This window comes from Lepisosteus oculatus, chromosome 7 (assembly GCF_040954835.1).
Source record: "Lepisosteus oculatus isolate fLepOcu1 chromosome 7, fLepOcu1.hap2, whole genome shotgun sequence".
NCBI lineage: Eukaryota > Metazoa > Chordata > Actinopteri > Semionotiformes > Lepisosteidae > Lepisosteus > Lepisosteus oculatus.
In genome coordinates this window covers 21057146-21073002 of record NC_090702.1, presented here as the reverse complement: position 1 = coordinate 21073002, position 15857 = coordinate 21057146, and the positions used below count along the sequence as shown (strand labels likewise).

The following is a 15857-nucleotide window of genomic DNA, read 5'->3' as shown; positions in this document are numbered from 1 at the left end:
TTTAATCAATAAATGTTTATTAATTGCAAAACAAAAGCCAATGTGGTTTTTATACAAGAACTCCCAATTTAAAAGGCAAATTGGTTAGTAACAAAGCTTCACAGTAGTAAATGAATGTACAAAGTATTTTTTTTTTGTCTGAGCACTCGGCACTATTCTTGATGATGCGGCATTTGCAAGCTTTATCACTGGGCATGAACAAGGGCTCCAGCACCCTGGCCGTAGCCAACACCTTTGGGTCCAAAATTCTTAGCATAACAAGCTGCAAGACAAAAAAAAACATTTTGACCATAAAAACATATGCATCACACTTTCCACATCTGGTCATCACACAAGGATTGGGTACAAGGAGAAAATTCTTGACATTGTGTGTACCTTAAAAATGTAAAGCACACTGAACATAAACTGTCTGATTGCTGCTGTTGAAATTTACAGTCTAAGCAAAGCATCCTAGCACTAAGTTTCAAACAGGATGTTTAAAGGCTAATAGCATATGTGTGGTAGGTAAGATTGTGGGTAAGAACTATTTGTTACTTTAAGTACCTTTTTGATCTAGAGAGCCATAATCATGATTTTGCTCGTTTACCTTAAACCTAAATAGTACAGACAATTTAGAAATCTTTGATTAAATGTTTGGTTTTCAAAACTTTGTTATACACCTTTCGTACTAGTGAAAACTGACAAATGGAAAAAGTCTCTTCCGTAACAGTCCAAAATGGTTTTCATACACAACTAACAAAATGCAAAACCTTTTTAGGTTGAAGAAAAATCCCACAATGCACACATGGTATTTTTACCATGATGCAAACTTTGTTTTAAACCAGACAGTGTGTCAACAAGCACCTTAATCATGCACTCATTCTACATAAGCCTCAACTTGTTAAGTTGGCATGGCTTGTGAAAGCCATCCTTCAAACAAGTTTTACCAAAACAGTGTCACCAAACAAGTTCCAGTACAGGTCCAGAAAGCTTACCTTTACAGTAGATCTCTCCGTCCTTTTCAGTCTGAGTTGTAGACTCCAAGCTCTTCCCACACTTGGCACATCTGAAGCAGTTCTTGTGCCAGGGCTAAACAGAGGATGGAAAAAACTGACATGCTGAAAGCATACTGTAACCAAGCAACGGTTTCTATTTCTTTGAATATAAGTTAACTGATAAACAAAGATAAGATGACCTTAGTATTAATCTATTAAAATCTCACAAATGTCTTCTTCTAAATTAGGTTCTGATGTTGCAGTTGTGACAAAAGTATCTGCTATACAGTCTGAGTCAGTCAGTCTGACTGCATTTCCTAAAAACAGATTAGATTGACAATGAGACATTTGAGTTTGGACTTCAATAGAACAATACTTGACTTTGGTATCAATATGTAATCCTGCATTAAGAAGAAATATACAAATACAAATAGTGTGACTGTATTGTTTTGTTTGTCCATGTTGCTTCCATATGATGAGGATGAACACTCCTTGTGTAGCAGAGCTGTCCCTTCACTGATTAAAATGGCCACCAAGTACTGGCTTTGAAGAAGCCCACTGTTTGGATACAGAATCAGACGTCAATATAAAATGCTCCATTTTCACAGGTTCAAGCCTGGTCATGTCATGAGCCGACAGAGACCTCAGTTCCTCAAGGGGTGTCAGGGGCGGAGGTGCTGAAAAAGACCTAAAGTGACCAAGTGACACACCTCACCCTATCTTCTTCCTTACCTTTCCAGCGCCCACTATCTTCTCTGCAGCATACACCGACTCGCCACACCTGGCACACTTCTCGGACCCCCCAAACTTCTGCGCAAACTTGGAGGGGTTGGCGTTGGTGGTTGGTCTGTGACTCTGGCTTCTGTATATTAAAAATAGCTTATTTAGCTCTTCCAATATTGATGTCTGTTTTTGCAAAGCTGTTGAATGAAGCAGAAGTGCGTGCCTTTTCCCTGACTCTCTCTCAGTGGGTCACACTGTACTCCAGATTATGATCATTACAGGAGCTGGACTTGCATAAAGAGCCCTTTTAGAACAGAAGTCATCTGACAGCTCTAGGGCTCCTAACTATATGATGCCAATATAAAAGGTACCGATCATTCCATTATAAACAATTCCTCATTCAAATCAGTGAGAGATGAACACACTATCTGATGAATTGGCACAGGTATTTTTCATACAATTTCACAGCGATTTGTCCCAACTACAGGCCTCAGAAAATGCAGCATTGTTTATTTAAGACAGAAAAGGGAGGATCTTCTTGTGAGTGGAGCATTATTTCTGTAATAGCTAATTGGAAAAAGCACTCACTCCTCTGGTTTGATGCCAAGTCTCTCTCCTCGGTCCATGTTGAGTGTTCCAGCCCCTTGGCCATATCCATAACCTTTCGGCCCATACTTCTTCCCATAGCAGGACTTGCAGTAAATCTCTGTATCGTGAATGGCCAGCGTGGTGCTGTCTAGGCCCTTTCTGCACACCACTGCAATAATAAAATTGTAATATGAGCAGGAAGACAGACCGTAGCAGGGTTATGCAAGTGAGGAATGATTCCAATTGAAAGTTTTAATCTCCAAACTGTTTTTAATGAAAAACTAGAAACCTGCAACCAAGAGTGCAGAACAACAATAGTCTTCTGAAATATCTTGATCTGCGTGTTCAGAAATGTCTACGGTGAAAATCAAACTGACAAACTTTCTTCTGACCATTATACAGTACAGAGCTGCCCAGGCTTGGTCCTGGTATACTTGTTAACCAACTATTTAACCCCTGCTCCTAATTACACCCTTAACTGTGCAAAACAAACTATGGTTTCACATACACTGATTCCTGAATATTATTTTTTTATATAATACCCCATTGCGCTTCAAAAAAGAATTGGTAAATACTAACCCTTTTTGATCATTTAAAAAAGATTGCCATAATTAATAATAATGTAAATCTCATAATTATATTGGGAGCTCACAAACATTTTCTGATCATTGCACCACCAAATCGTTTGCAACTGTTTGTATGTCACCAGAATAAGGTCTTTAGAACAAAAGGTAGGATCAAGAACCACTGCACTGCAGGTTGCATTTCGATGAGGACCTGTTGACCAGTTGTGGGTGTATTGTATAGTATTACTGCAAATCTGGCAAGTGCACTTCTGAAGCTGCCCTGGACAAAACCTGCGAGGTTTCAAGTCAATAAGTGCACTGGCTCTACAACCACAGTAATTTGAACAAAATTATTACTATTGTGACGCATGAACAGTCATCAGTAAAAAAATCCTTTCTATGTTTGGTGTCAACCTGCCAAAAAGTCCTTGAACAGGGGCAGCTGGTATAAAAGGCTGCATTTTGTCAAAGAGTTGAGGGTTCACTTTGGGTGGCAAACTATCAAAGCAATATGTGAGGTGACAATCAGAAGCAGCACTGAATTTAACTTTAGTACAGTGCCTTGCGAAGTATTCGGCCCCCTTGAACTTTTCAACCTTTTGCCACATTTCAGGCTTCAAACATAAAGATATAAATTTTTTATTTTATGTGAAGAATCACCAACAAGTGGGACACAATTGTGAAGTGGAACGAAATCTATTGGATTTTTGAAACTTTTTTAACTAATAAAAAAATGAAAAGTGGGGCGTGCAAAATTATTCGGCCCCCTTGCGTTAATACTTTGTAGAGCCACCTTTTGCTGCGATTACAGCTGCAAGTCGCTTGGGGTATGTCTCTATCAGTTTTGCACATCGAGAGACTGAAATTCTTGCCCATTCTTCCTTGCAAAACAGCTCGGGCTCAGTGAGGTTGGATGGAGAGCGTTTGTGAACAGCAGTTTTCAGCTCTTTCCACAGATTCTCGATTGGATTCAGGTCTGGACTTTGACTTGGCCATTCAAACACCTGGATACGTTTATTTGTGAACCATTCCTTTGTAGATTTTGCTGTATGTTTGGGATCATTGTCTTGTTGGAAGATAAATCTCCGTCCCAGTTTCAGGTCTTTTGCAGACTCCAACAGGTTTTCATCCAGAATGGTCCTGTATTTGGCTGCATCCATCTTCCCCTCAATTTTAACCATCTTCCCTGTCCCTGCTGAAGAAAAGCAGGCCCAAACCATGATGCTGCCACCACCATGTTTGACAGTGGGGATGGTGTGTTGAGGGTGATGAGCTGTGTTGCTTTTACGCCAAACATATCGTTTTGCATTGTGGCCAAAAAGTTCGATTTTGGTTTCATCTGACCAGAGCACCTTCTTCCACATGTTTGGGGTGTCTCCCAGGTGGCTTGTGGCAAACTTTAGACGAGACTTTTTATGGATATCTTTGAGAAATGGCTTTCTTCTTGCCACTCTTCCATAAAGGCCAGATTTGTGCAGTGTAAGACTGATTGTTGTCCTATGGACAGACTCTCCCACCTCAGCTGTAGTTCTCTGCAGTTCATCCAGAGTGATCATGGGCCTCTTGGCTGCATCTCTGATCAGTCTTCTCCTTGTCTGAGCTGAAAGTTTAGAGGGACGGCCAGGTCTTGGTAGATTTGCAGTGGTCTGATACTCCTTCCATTTCAAGATGATCGCTTGCACAGTGCTCCTTGGGATGTTTGAAGCTTGGGAAATCTTTTTGTATCCAAATCCGGCTTTAAACTTCTCCACAACAGTATTACGGACCTGCCTGGTGTGTTCCTTGGTCTTCATGATGCTCTCTGCGCTTTCAACAGAACCTTGAGACTATCACAGAGCAGGTGCATTTATACAGAGACTTGATTACACACAGGTGGATTCTATTTATCACCATCAGTCATTTAGGACAACATTGGATCATTCAGAGATCCTCGCTGAACTTCTGGAGTGAGTTTGCTGCACTGAAAGTAAAGGGGCCGAATAATTTTGCACGCCCCACTTTTCATTTTTTTATTAGTTAAAAAAGTTTCAAAAATCCAATAGATTTCGTTCCACTTCACAATTGTGTCCCACTTGTTGGTGATTCTTCACATAAAATAAAAAATTTATATCTTTATGTTTGAAGCCTGAAATGTGGCAAAAGGTTGAAAAGTTCAAGGGGGTCGAATACTTTCGCAAGGCACTGTATCTATGTAGGAATAAAGCTCTGCAGCTATCTTGGTACAGTATATACAGTACAGGAATAACATCATGTCAAACATTAATATGCTCACTAGACAACATATTGGCCATTACTTGGCCCATGAAGTTAATTGAAGTGAATGAACTTAATTAGCCAATGTTAACTGGCCAGTGTTTTTGCCAGTGTTAACTGGTCAAATGTTTTTAGACAGAGCAGTTAACATGATGAGCAGCACACATCATAGATATAAAAACTAATAGGGCAACTTTATAGGTTCACAATTCACGAAACTTTGGCTGTTGAAGTCTGCCAACATTTTAATTCAGTCAGTGCAGCAGTTCATCAGGAGGTTCTCGAGCTGGATTCAAATACACACTCAGGTCACATCTTTGGTTGACACAGGACATAAATCTTTGCTTTAATGGTTTTTTTTAATTACTACTTTAATGGCTTGGCCTTTTTCAGCATACATGGAACATGAGATTAAAAAAAACAAAATCTGCATAATTGCAATAGGCTTCCAGGCTCTGCCTGAAGGTCAAGTTAAATTGTGGTTGTAGTCTGCAAAATACCCAAGCTGAAATGAAAGTAACTTTATTCACCACACAAAACAGGATCTGGGGATTGTCCTTTTACTAGCGTTTCCTTACAGAACCTGCAATACACCCATAGATTGCATTGCAAACTGCAATACAGTTCTGAAAACAGAAAAAAAGCACTTCATAAAAGCTGGTTACTGTATTTGTCTAAAGAGCTCATAGGCTTCAAACACTGTGTTCACCTTAGAGGTATGTTTACGTAAAACTTTCATAACTTTTTGTGCACACAACAAGTTTAATATCAAGCACCTAAAGGAGCTGAACTATTCTAAGGCTCAGAATTCTTGAAAACCCATCCTGAGAAGAGACTGACCCTGCTTCGTTATTGATCAGGAAAGCATGAGTAAATCACATACACATCTTGTCAGTCTAGACGATGTCTCCGAAATGCATGAGCAGACACATGACATATGTAACCAATGACGTTTACCATTCATTAAACGTAATTTACTGCAATTACTCAGTATTGGGATAAATCAGACCATCATGGTGTTGCACATATCTAGATGGCACTATACTCTTTAAAACATTTACTACTATTGGACAACAGCTGGGTAACCAAATTATAATTTCTGGATTGCATGAAGATAAACTCTTACAAGTTACAAGTTGATGTCCAAGAAAATAGAAAGATTGTACTGTAAGTCTGCCTTGCTGGGCCCAGACTTTGACAAACTGGTAAAGGCAACAAGGTTGAGTTGAGATTTTGGTCCATACTTTATGTGAGGTTATGGAAGGAGTAGATTTAATAGATTCGCTTAATATATAATGCATAAATTCTTATAACGCAAAACTTAAAGGAAATCGACCTCCATTTATGATGCCCAATAGAAAAAAGTCAGAAGAGGAGAGTCAATGTACAAGAATTCTCAGTGACTCAAAGTCAGACTCGCAGAGCAAAATCAATTTTAACCTTTATGAACAATAAAATAAGACACTACACAATCTGACTGCATGGCCCTTTATGAACAAACAAACTAAGAACCCCAAAATAAACTATAACAGCTGACTCAGGTCAATTGGGGAAAAATATATATGCAATATATATTTACATTGTGTAACTGCAATATGAAGCTCTGAAAAAAATCAATATTGTGCAAGAATTTGGAATTATGGCTTTCACACTAAAGCCAAATTTTCAAGTTTAGAAATTTTTTATTGTGTTCCATATCTTCACAACAGAGTGCATAACATTTCTGGTCATTCAGTGAGATAAACAACACTTTTATTCTTTTGAGTTCCTGGACTTATCATGCTCGTTTGTCTTTGTCCTCAGGGACAAAGCAGCTTCTGTAACATCAAGTCCATTAAAATAAACATTATAAAGGCCAGATTGTCTTCTTCCTGCAATAGCCAGGCATTAATCCAAAGGATGTGTGTCATTACAACAGTTCCAGAAAGATACAATCTGTTAAAAGGAGGTCAACTCAAAATGTCTTCAGAAAAACTTAAACTGCATTCAAACCAAAAAACAAGCAACCTTTAATACAACGTCAGCATCTAGGAAGAATATGTCCTAAGGGCACTAATTGATTTAGGCTGCCCTGGGCCCTAGAAAAGAAAATAATTTCAAGAGGCTTGGCTAAGCAATTAATATAGTAGTCTCCAAAATTAAAATGCAGAAAATGCAATTCTGAATCAGTGTTTTTCAATATCTGTAAATGTGAGAATGTTTGAAAGGGGGGTAACAACTATAAACAGATGTTTCTAAATGCACAAATGTTCAAAGGTAGTCCTATCTTCCAAACACACATATAACCCCTTTAACGGTTTTTCATCGTCTCATAGTTTCACAAACCCTCAGTTTAGATTTCTAGACATCACCTTGTTGACCGTTTCATTAATAGAGGCGAAAAACAAAAGAACAATGCTCAGTACACCACGGGGAAAGTCCCACTACGCCAATTTTACACCTGGCTGAAGAAAGCTTGAAATGATACTGTTGTACTTACTGCAGAGAAAACAGCATTTGTGAAAGCTTTTCCCATCACACTGCACCTCCTCAGCATGGTACACTGTCCTCTGGCAGGCTGCACACTTGTTACCACCACCCCAGTTCGGCATTCTGGTGCTGTGAAGAGGAGACAGGAAGAGCGAAACAGAGCTTTACTTCTACAAGCATCTCATACAGGAAGTCTGAGGTAGGTATGTCCTTCCCGTTTCAAGTCACGTCAGCAGTAGCTTCCTCCTTCTGCACATTCCAATTATTAGATGAGAAGACTGAAAGCCCTTGGAAAACCTTGAGAAGTTACAAAGAGAAAAATGCAGACCCACACAACTCCCTAAAGTCGTGGGCTTATGGGTCTACCTTCTCCTTTTCAAAAGAAGTAGGCATTCTTTCAAACCAAGCAAAATCATTACTGTGTTTCTAAACTATTTAAAAAAATAGTTCTAACAGTTCAATGTCCAGTAGGGATGTATCAAGTAGTTCTATATCAAACAGGGATACAGTAATTCAAGTTGTCATGGAAATGAAAGGTCGACGATGTCCGATAAAATTGTTACATTTTCTACTGGTATTGTATTTAAATTAATATTTTTGGTCTGCATCATGGTGTTTTCAAGCTACCACATGAATAAGACTTATTGTTTGTCAAAACATGTCCAGGGTGTTTCGAGGCTTTGAGGTGCGCAAATGTTCACTTCACTTCCACAACAATGTTGAACGATGACCGTTTTCATGTTGAATGTGCTATAATGGAAATTAATATAAATTGGAAAATGTTGCTGGGAGTGGGATTAAACTTTTCTTCTAAAAAAGGACCTAATACACCATGGAACAACAAAAACACTTTGGATGCAATTAAAAATATTGGCCATGTTTTTTAAATCTACGTATATCTTGAGGACTACCCTTTTAATTAAAAATGCTATAAAAATTGGCTAAGTATAATTTTCATTTTAAATAAAAAGTATAAAGTGGGACATTTTTTACAAGCTGAAGTGTAAGACTGAATTAAGTGATGTAATCACATAGCTAGTAAAACTGTAATGCATACTGTATGTAATTCTAGCTTGACCACAACCAAGAATTCATTAATCATGCAAGTCAGAAACGGCTATATTCTGAAGTTGCAAGTCACCATAATTACAAACTATGAACTGAGCTCTTAAGACTACCCAGATGTAAAAAAGGAAAAAAGAAGAAATAAAAAACTGAGTTAAGTTCCGTCTCCCATTCCTCTGTCAAGTCTCAATTCATGCAACGTTTTCATAGACTGTAGTTTATCATATATAAATATACATCTTTCACTGAGCCATTCTGTTTCTTGGATCAGGACACTCAGGCAATCAGTTAAGACACGCACTTTCTTCAACTGCAAAGTCATCATAGCTTGTGTCTAGAGCAGCAGTTTCAGTCTGAGAACTCCAGCAAGATGGTAATCAGGAACAGCAATGTAAACTGCACGTGGAACTACAGACAGAATGAAAAAGGATGTATAATTATTATGTTTGTGTTTTAATATTCAAATTAAACATTTGAAACATACAACATTTTAAGGTCCAGTGCCCGTGGACACATTCAGAAAGCTTCATTTGTTCCCCTTTAGGTTGTTGAAAATCTTATATACTGCAAATACGGTGTAGGTAACAAAATAAGATGATACTGCCTTGTTTAACACTTCCCAGGAAGGTGACTTATTTTCCTTGAAGTCAAGCTAGTGGCCAACCACTCCCAAGAAATGGCGTGTGCTCCAGCGGTTAGGGACAATGCACTGGATGCAATGTGTGAACTCTATTTATATGCTTCCAGATTTTTCTATAGGAAACCTCCTGAACACAATGAGTCTGAGCACAGCCTCATACAACAATACACCATGTGTACAGTTTTCAAGTTAGAAGGTACAACCTGCTTTTTTTTAGATTTAGAGATACGATTCAAATGACCAAGATAAGAATACCTATAAACCCCCATCCCCCTACAAAAGAGGAAAAGTCATTTCAAAGTAGACGGCAAAAGCACACAATGTATAAAGACAAAACCATTAATATGCAAAAATGCATCCATCTTGATCTTCATGCTAAAGAAACTGTAAACAATCCATTGCCAGTCAACACCAAATACAACTGAAACTGAAGATCTGGTATTGCAACACCTAAAATACAATTTTCACAAGCTTGATAGTATACCGTGAGCTAAACTGGAATAACATAAATCTTTCCTTATTTTTCTAATCATAAAACTTTAAAAGCTTTTACACTCAGAATTTGATTTCTACAATTCAGTTGTGACTTTTTCTGTGTTGTTATATGAGCACCTTTAACAAAGTTTTTAAATCTTTCTGCAAAAAATATTCACTGCATTGGGTGTAACTGCACATGTTCATCCAGTTTAGAAAAGGCATCTCTCCAAAGGCTTAGATTCAGCAAGAGGCAATGTAGTTTTTCTTTCAGGGATGTACCACACCATAAACATTAGTAATCCTTTAGAAGCATATATATGCTAGAACGTGCTTTAAGAAATACAGTATCCAGTTTCCATGTGAAAAACATGCGGGTTCATTTGTCTGAGGCCTCGGTATTACTCCATGAACGGTATTTTTCACTTGGTGAATTAAGCAATTTAATCTCCAACTGACTTGAACACACAATTACGTGCCAGCTGAATCAAACGAAATGATACTTTTCGAAGACTGTCTATGTGACGGCACAGAAGCAGCCACAGCACAGAGTTTTTAAATAACCCCTTTGAAAGGAACTGCTGACATCAAACTCAGTGCATTACAGTTTGTATTACAAAGCAATGCCTTTGCATTCGATCAATCGTGAAGATACGAACCTTAAATGTGTACAAGGTTCTTGAGAAAACAGACTTTTAACAACCAAAGGTGTGCAAATGTTTCTAACGTTCCAGCTCATTTTATTTCCAAACCGACCTTGGGTGAAAGAACACCTGGGAGGTACTCTCGGGTAGAAGCCTGGCTTTTGCAGGTTCTTTTAAACAGTCCGTCTGCTGCCAGGTAGCCTCCGCAAACCTTAATTTTTGCTACAAAGTTTCCCCCTAATACATATTTCAACTAGTACTCAATAACATGTAAGTCTTTAAGTAAACATGTTTAAGTAAACAAAAGTTCACTGGGAAAAACAGTCTGAAGAAGTAACAAAATCATGTACAGATACCGGTACTGTATTCAAAAAGCACTGCATTTCCAGATATAAACTTCATTATAGATGCACGTTGCCTTTAATCGAACAGTAAGTCAAAACAGACTCATAAAATGTCCTGTATTTATAATCAAACTATCCAATAACGACTAATGAAACCCATTAAGAGAAGACTTACTGTAACTTGGGCAGCAGCTTTTATACGTACTTCATTTCCATACATATAATCGTTTTGAAAGTGTAAAGTAGAAGAATTAAACGCATCACGTATAGCCATCTCAATATTTATAGCTGAAAGCCAACCGCTAATCGATGTAAATTCGACGTTCATGCAAATAGATAATATATCGATAGGATTAAAAATGATTATCTTTACAATGCATCAAACAAGCAAAAAAAACCCTTACATTTACCGCAGATTTAGACTGAAGACTCAAATCCGCACAGATGGTGCTACGGTCAACCTCCCCCCTCAAATTCGGCGACTTCGAGCTGCGTCAGACTCTCATAGGTGGGAGGAGTGGATGGGTTTGGAATGTTCAGGCGTGGAAACCGTGCTCACGGAATTTTGCGTCATCTTGGATGTGGCATATGCGACGAGAATTGTCAGTACGTACAGCTAATGCCTTCCCTGCGCTGCGGTGATCATCGTATGTTTACTCAACAGGGCGGACGGCAACCCTATTAATAATAAAGAGAAATGCATGACTACTGATGAGTTGAAGAGGCTGTAAAAACCTATTTCTTGAATAAACGGATTGTATAAATGACAAAAGGGGGTGCACACAAAACCCAAGGCTTTTCTAAATGTGTATATAAAAATATCATTTTTATTAAGTGCACTAATGAAAAATCCACGTGCTGCAGCTGTGGCAATTCCATTGTTTATAATTATATAAGAATAATTTATAGTAAATGGATGTGGTTGCTATGAACGAAATAATACGTTCATTTGGGACGGATGTTTTTGCCTGACAGACTGAAAGAAAATTCTAGAGTGAAATCTTATGGTTAAGGCACAGGAATAAGACCAAGAGGCATTGATTTCATTACCAAATATAAAATGTGTGACTTTGACAAATGCATAACTATCAGACCAAACCCAGAATCAACTAGTAGAAAAGAGCTGTCTGAACACACCTTAGATAACGTTTTCACAGTTTTCACCCTATCGCACAGCTGTTTGCTAAACAGAATGTTTAGAACAATACCCTGCCGTTTGTTATTCAGAAGACTCGTATTTATGGCTTACTTCCACTAAAAATATGTATTGTGCAGTGCTACGAGTTGTAATAATGTTTATTCTTTTTGTATGTCTGGATAAAACACAATATAAAACTCAAGTCTCCATTGCAAAGTTTACTGTAATATACAGTACAAGATTTAAAGTCAAATTGTATTAACGTGGTGAAATAATAGTAAAGCATACAGCACAAAGTTATTGTAAAGCATGGTAGACATTTTTAGACATCACTGGTGACATACTGTACAGTAAAAAAAAACAAATTAAACACAAGGTGAATCTGAAGTTATTCTTAACTAAATACTATCAGACATGTGCCGGATTCTTCATATTAGAGTTAGAATAATGAGGACAGCCTTGGTCCTGCAGAGACACAGGCTGGTCTTACAGGCTACCCTTATATCAAAAGTTCGTAAAGACTAATTGTAGTAATTGCTTCAGTTAAGGTCAAAGTGAAATTCTTCCAAATACTTAAAAGATTTAGGATTCAAGGGTGTCCTGTAAAACCTGCTCGAACAGGAGTGGTCGTCTCTGAGCTATTTGTTTTAAAATATATGCACATATTGCAAGAAGGCTTTATCATACAGTATGTATGTAAACTAAGGTAATGACATTGCAAGACTGTGATACAATGAGGTATTTCAGCATGTGAAAGCACATGGAGGCACAGATACGGTAGGCAGTTTGGTCTTGAAAACCAAGAATTCTGCTTAGCCTCATCTTCAGCAGAACACATTCAATATTTAAATATAGTAATTTATGGATAAGGAAAACAATTATCATTTTAAGATTTTGATGGAGATTTATGGCATGCTCAGATAAGTTGGGAAAGCCTCTGAAACTCAAGTACCGATGGTCAAAAACTTTAATTGGAAGCACAAGGATTTAAACATAACCCTCAAATTATTTTTGTAGTGCCTTTTTGTCTTGTTTTACATGAAGAACATGCTAAGGTAAATTGATCCTTTGTTTTTACTCAAAGCATTCTTCTACTTACAGTATATAAATAGTGCTTTTATATTTTGCTGTGTATGAAACACATTTGTCAGCTGTAATCCTATAGTCAAGACAGGCTGCCCACACATAACTAGATGCTGGGATGTGCAGTGATGGATGTGTGGTTGTTTTGCCATTTCTTAAGTCAATTCTTATAGAGAGAGCTTTTGGGAAACTTACAGAATGTTGTTTATTAGTAAAAAGAGTTGATCCGTTGTGCAGTATGTTTCATACGTTTAATGAAAATGGGATATGGGAAAAGTACTATACCATATGAATGAATTAAATACCTCTGAGAAAATCTTTGGCTGTTTCACATTCCACAGAAACTATTAACCTTTATCTGAAATGTCAGATGGTGTTAAAAGGAAAAACAGGCTGGTCCTAAGACAACTGAAAGGGCTTTTCAGGAAAAGAAGGGTTACTAAAGTCATTCAACATTGTCTGATTGTGGTGATTTATTGTTGTTTTAGAATATTTACTCAAGAGAGGAATGAAGTCCCTCTGTTCACTCAAGGGTCTTGCTGCTATGGATACATTACATAAAACACAACACAGAAAAATGTCTGAATTTGACAAGAAAACAAAAACTTTGATAGAGGATGTTAACAGGGCCTTGTGTCTGTACTTATTCCTTTCAGCACATAGAGTAAGTACTTTAAGGTGCCTATGTGTGCTTTTGATATAGCTGACTTTGAACATCAATCAAAATGTAGAACACATATGGGTTTTCTAATTTAATTAATGTCAGTTTTTTCAAAGGTGTCAGAAAAACTTAAAAAACATTTATTATGTGTTGTTTTCTGGGTTAGATGTACCTTCTTAATTATACTGTCAGTCTCACTATACAGTATATTCCCTGTGTGATTTTTCTTGATCCTTGCTCTTTGTTTGCCCATTCTAATTGTACAATACTCTTTGAGAGGCTTTCTATAATTTCCCAGAAAGTTTTAAGGGGTTTAGATTTTTTTCCCTTATGTTGTTGTTTTTTCATAAAATAGGATGGTACTATACTTAGAAACCTTCCCACTTCAATTCCTGCTTATCAGTCTTAAAATAATTAAAAATAACAACATTTCTTAAGTACACTTAAGTACAGGCTTAAGTACACTTTTTTGATAAATATAAATAATTCCTCTATTTTGACTTGCATAGACTTAGCACCTTATTTTTTCTATATCATTTCTAAGAAAGAATCTGTTCACATTGATTTAATGTACTGAATATAACAGGACACCACAAAACAAACTACACAACAGAAATGATTATAGAGGTAAGCAAAAAGCACATCAGGGACTAGTTAAAATTTTGCTTACTTTAGAAGAGGTTAATTCTGCACTGAAAAGTTCAAAGTAAGAGCACACATCCTTTCAGTTATTGAGCCTTCTTCAGGTGTTTATACTGTAGTTGTTCCTTTGTTTCCACAGGCTGACACACTAACAGTCTGTACTACTTTGTTTGCATAAAAGGCATTTTATAGATGCATTCAGAAACAACTGAAAACTAAATTTAACAGCAAAACTGCCAAAATAAAATATCTATCATATTTTCATCATGTCACTGCACAGGTCATAAGCAATTCACAAAATCAAACTCAGAGCCACAAATACTGTCTCGCTCATACAATGTTTTTCAACAGGAAGGATGAAACATTTGAGTACTTTGTAATTAAATCTCCTTCAGTGCTTCCATCTCCTGACTTTTGTGTTTTCTAAACCAATGCTGTAATTCATTTGGCTTCCACCTTCAGTTCCATGATGAACTAGTTTGTACTTGTATTGAAGACTAGATGTGATACATCCAATCCATTAATTTACAATTCAAGTGTCTGTCCCTTGCTGTTGTTCCAGCAGGTCTGATATAATCTTACAATAGTCTGTACATTCACAGCCAGCAGATAGCATTTCTGAAACCCACTGCCTTCTGCTCTTCTTTCACTTTGTATGTGAAAATTGTCACCACAATATTTTGATTATTAGAAAACACAGTAATCCATTAAATACTGCCAAATCTTTCTTTTATTGTGATGAAAGCTTTGCTCTGGAACACAAATAATTAGGAATGCCATTTAGAAAGAATGTTTTGTTGAAGAGGAAAATGTGAAGGAAAGGATAATGGAAAACAGATGGATGGGATAGGTCAGTATATTATCTTCCCGTGATGCTTTAATGGATCAACGTGGATAAAGGACAGGTCGTGAGTAGCCATTGAAAAATCAAGAACTGAAAGAGACAGATTCCTTTATATTGCTTTCTTTCTTGTGATTAATACTGTATGTTTGTGGTCACTTATCGAACTCATGCTGCCTTCAGCTCACACCCAGTTATATTCTATGGAGGCTCAGTGTACTGTATTTCAAAATGAGGACATGATGGAGGTTAACAAACTGTCAGGTCCTTTGAATTTCTCAAGAAGGGAAGGACATCATCTCGACAGTCATGTCAGCCTGTATTTTACAATTGGTGTAGCTTCAAATGAGGGATGCCCTAGGTTGTTGCTTTCATAGCAGACTTTCCAACTCAGACTTTCCATGACATTTCTGCTCTATTTAACAACAGCTGAATTCAGCTGAAATGTGGGACTTTCTTGTTCTGTCCAAAAAGGCCCCTTTCTTCTGTCACTGTGCAAAGTCATATTTTCCTAAGGCTGGGGGTTGAAGGTTAGTATTTGCATCTTATTGTTTTAGACAGCTGCATCACTTCAGTTTTGTCTTCTTAAATGTTCCACATTCTGTATTTGAGTGTGTTATAACCTCATCTCCATTGTCAGAGAGGTACGGATGGGATCAGACCTGATTGTAAAAATATATTTTCATTTCTGACCCCATTGTCTGTCCACATTAGACATCTTTGCTTGCCATTGTCCTTGTTGAACTAAAATT

The 15857-nt window shown here is 37.4% G+C and overlaps 1 protein-coding gene across 2 annotated transcripts; it reads right to left on the bottom strand.

The window, feature by feature from the left end:
- On the bottom strand, positions 1–11329 carry csrp2 (cysteine and glycine-rich protein 2). Of its 2 annotated transcripts, none has more exons than XM_015352859.2 (6): positions 11151–11329; positions 7584–7702; positions 2286–2454; positions 1707–1836; positions 975–1068; positions 1–262 (listed from the first exon to the last, which is right to left on the bottom strand). In XM_015352859.2, exons 2-6 carry the CDS (start codon positions 7693–7695, stop codon positions 186–188), a joined length of 582 nt encoding a protein of 193 aa, XP_015208345.1. In that variant the 5' UTR covers positions 7696–7702; positions 11151–11329; the 3' UTR covers positions 1–185. The 2 variants fall into 2 exon arrangements, with proteins under 2 accessions (XP_015208345.1, XP_006633597.1); XM_006633534.3 differs by having other exon boundaries at positions 11145–11327.
- Positions 11330–15857: the final 4528 nt, after the last annotated feature.

Excerpts from the sequence above, each read along its gene's own strand:
- csrp2 (XM_015352859.2), bottom strand. The coding sequence starts at position 7,695 with ATGCCGAACTGGGGTGGTGGTAACAAGTGTGCAGCCTGCCAGAGGACA. Across the intron at positions 1,837-2,285 it reads CTTGGCATCAAACCAGAGGA|AAGCCAGAGTCACAGACCAA; the intron begins GTGAGTGCTTTT and ends TTTAATATACAG. Across the intron at positions 1,069-1,706 it reads AGATAGTGGGCGCTGGAAAG|CCCTGGCACAAGAACTGCTT; the intron begins GTAAGGAAGAAG and ends TCCTCTGTTTAG.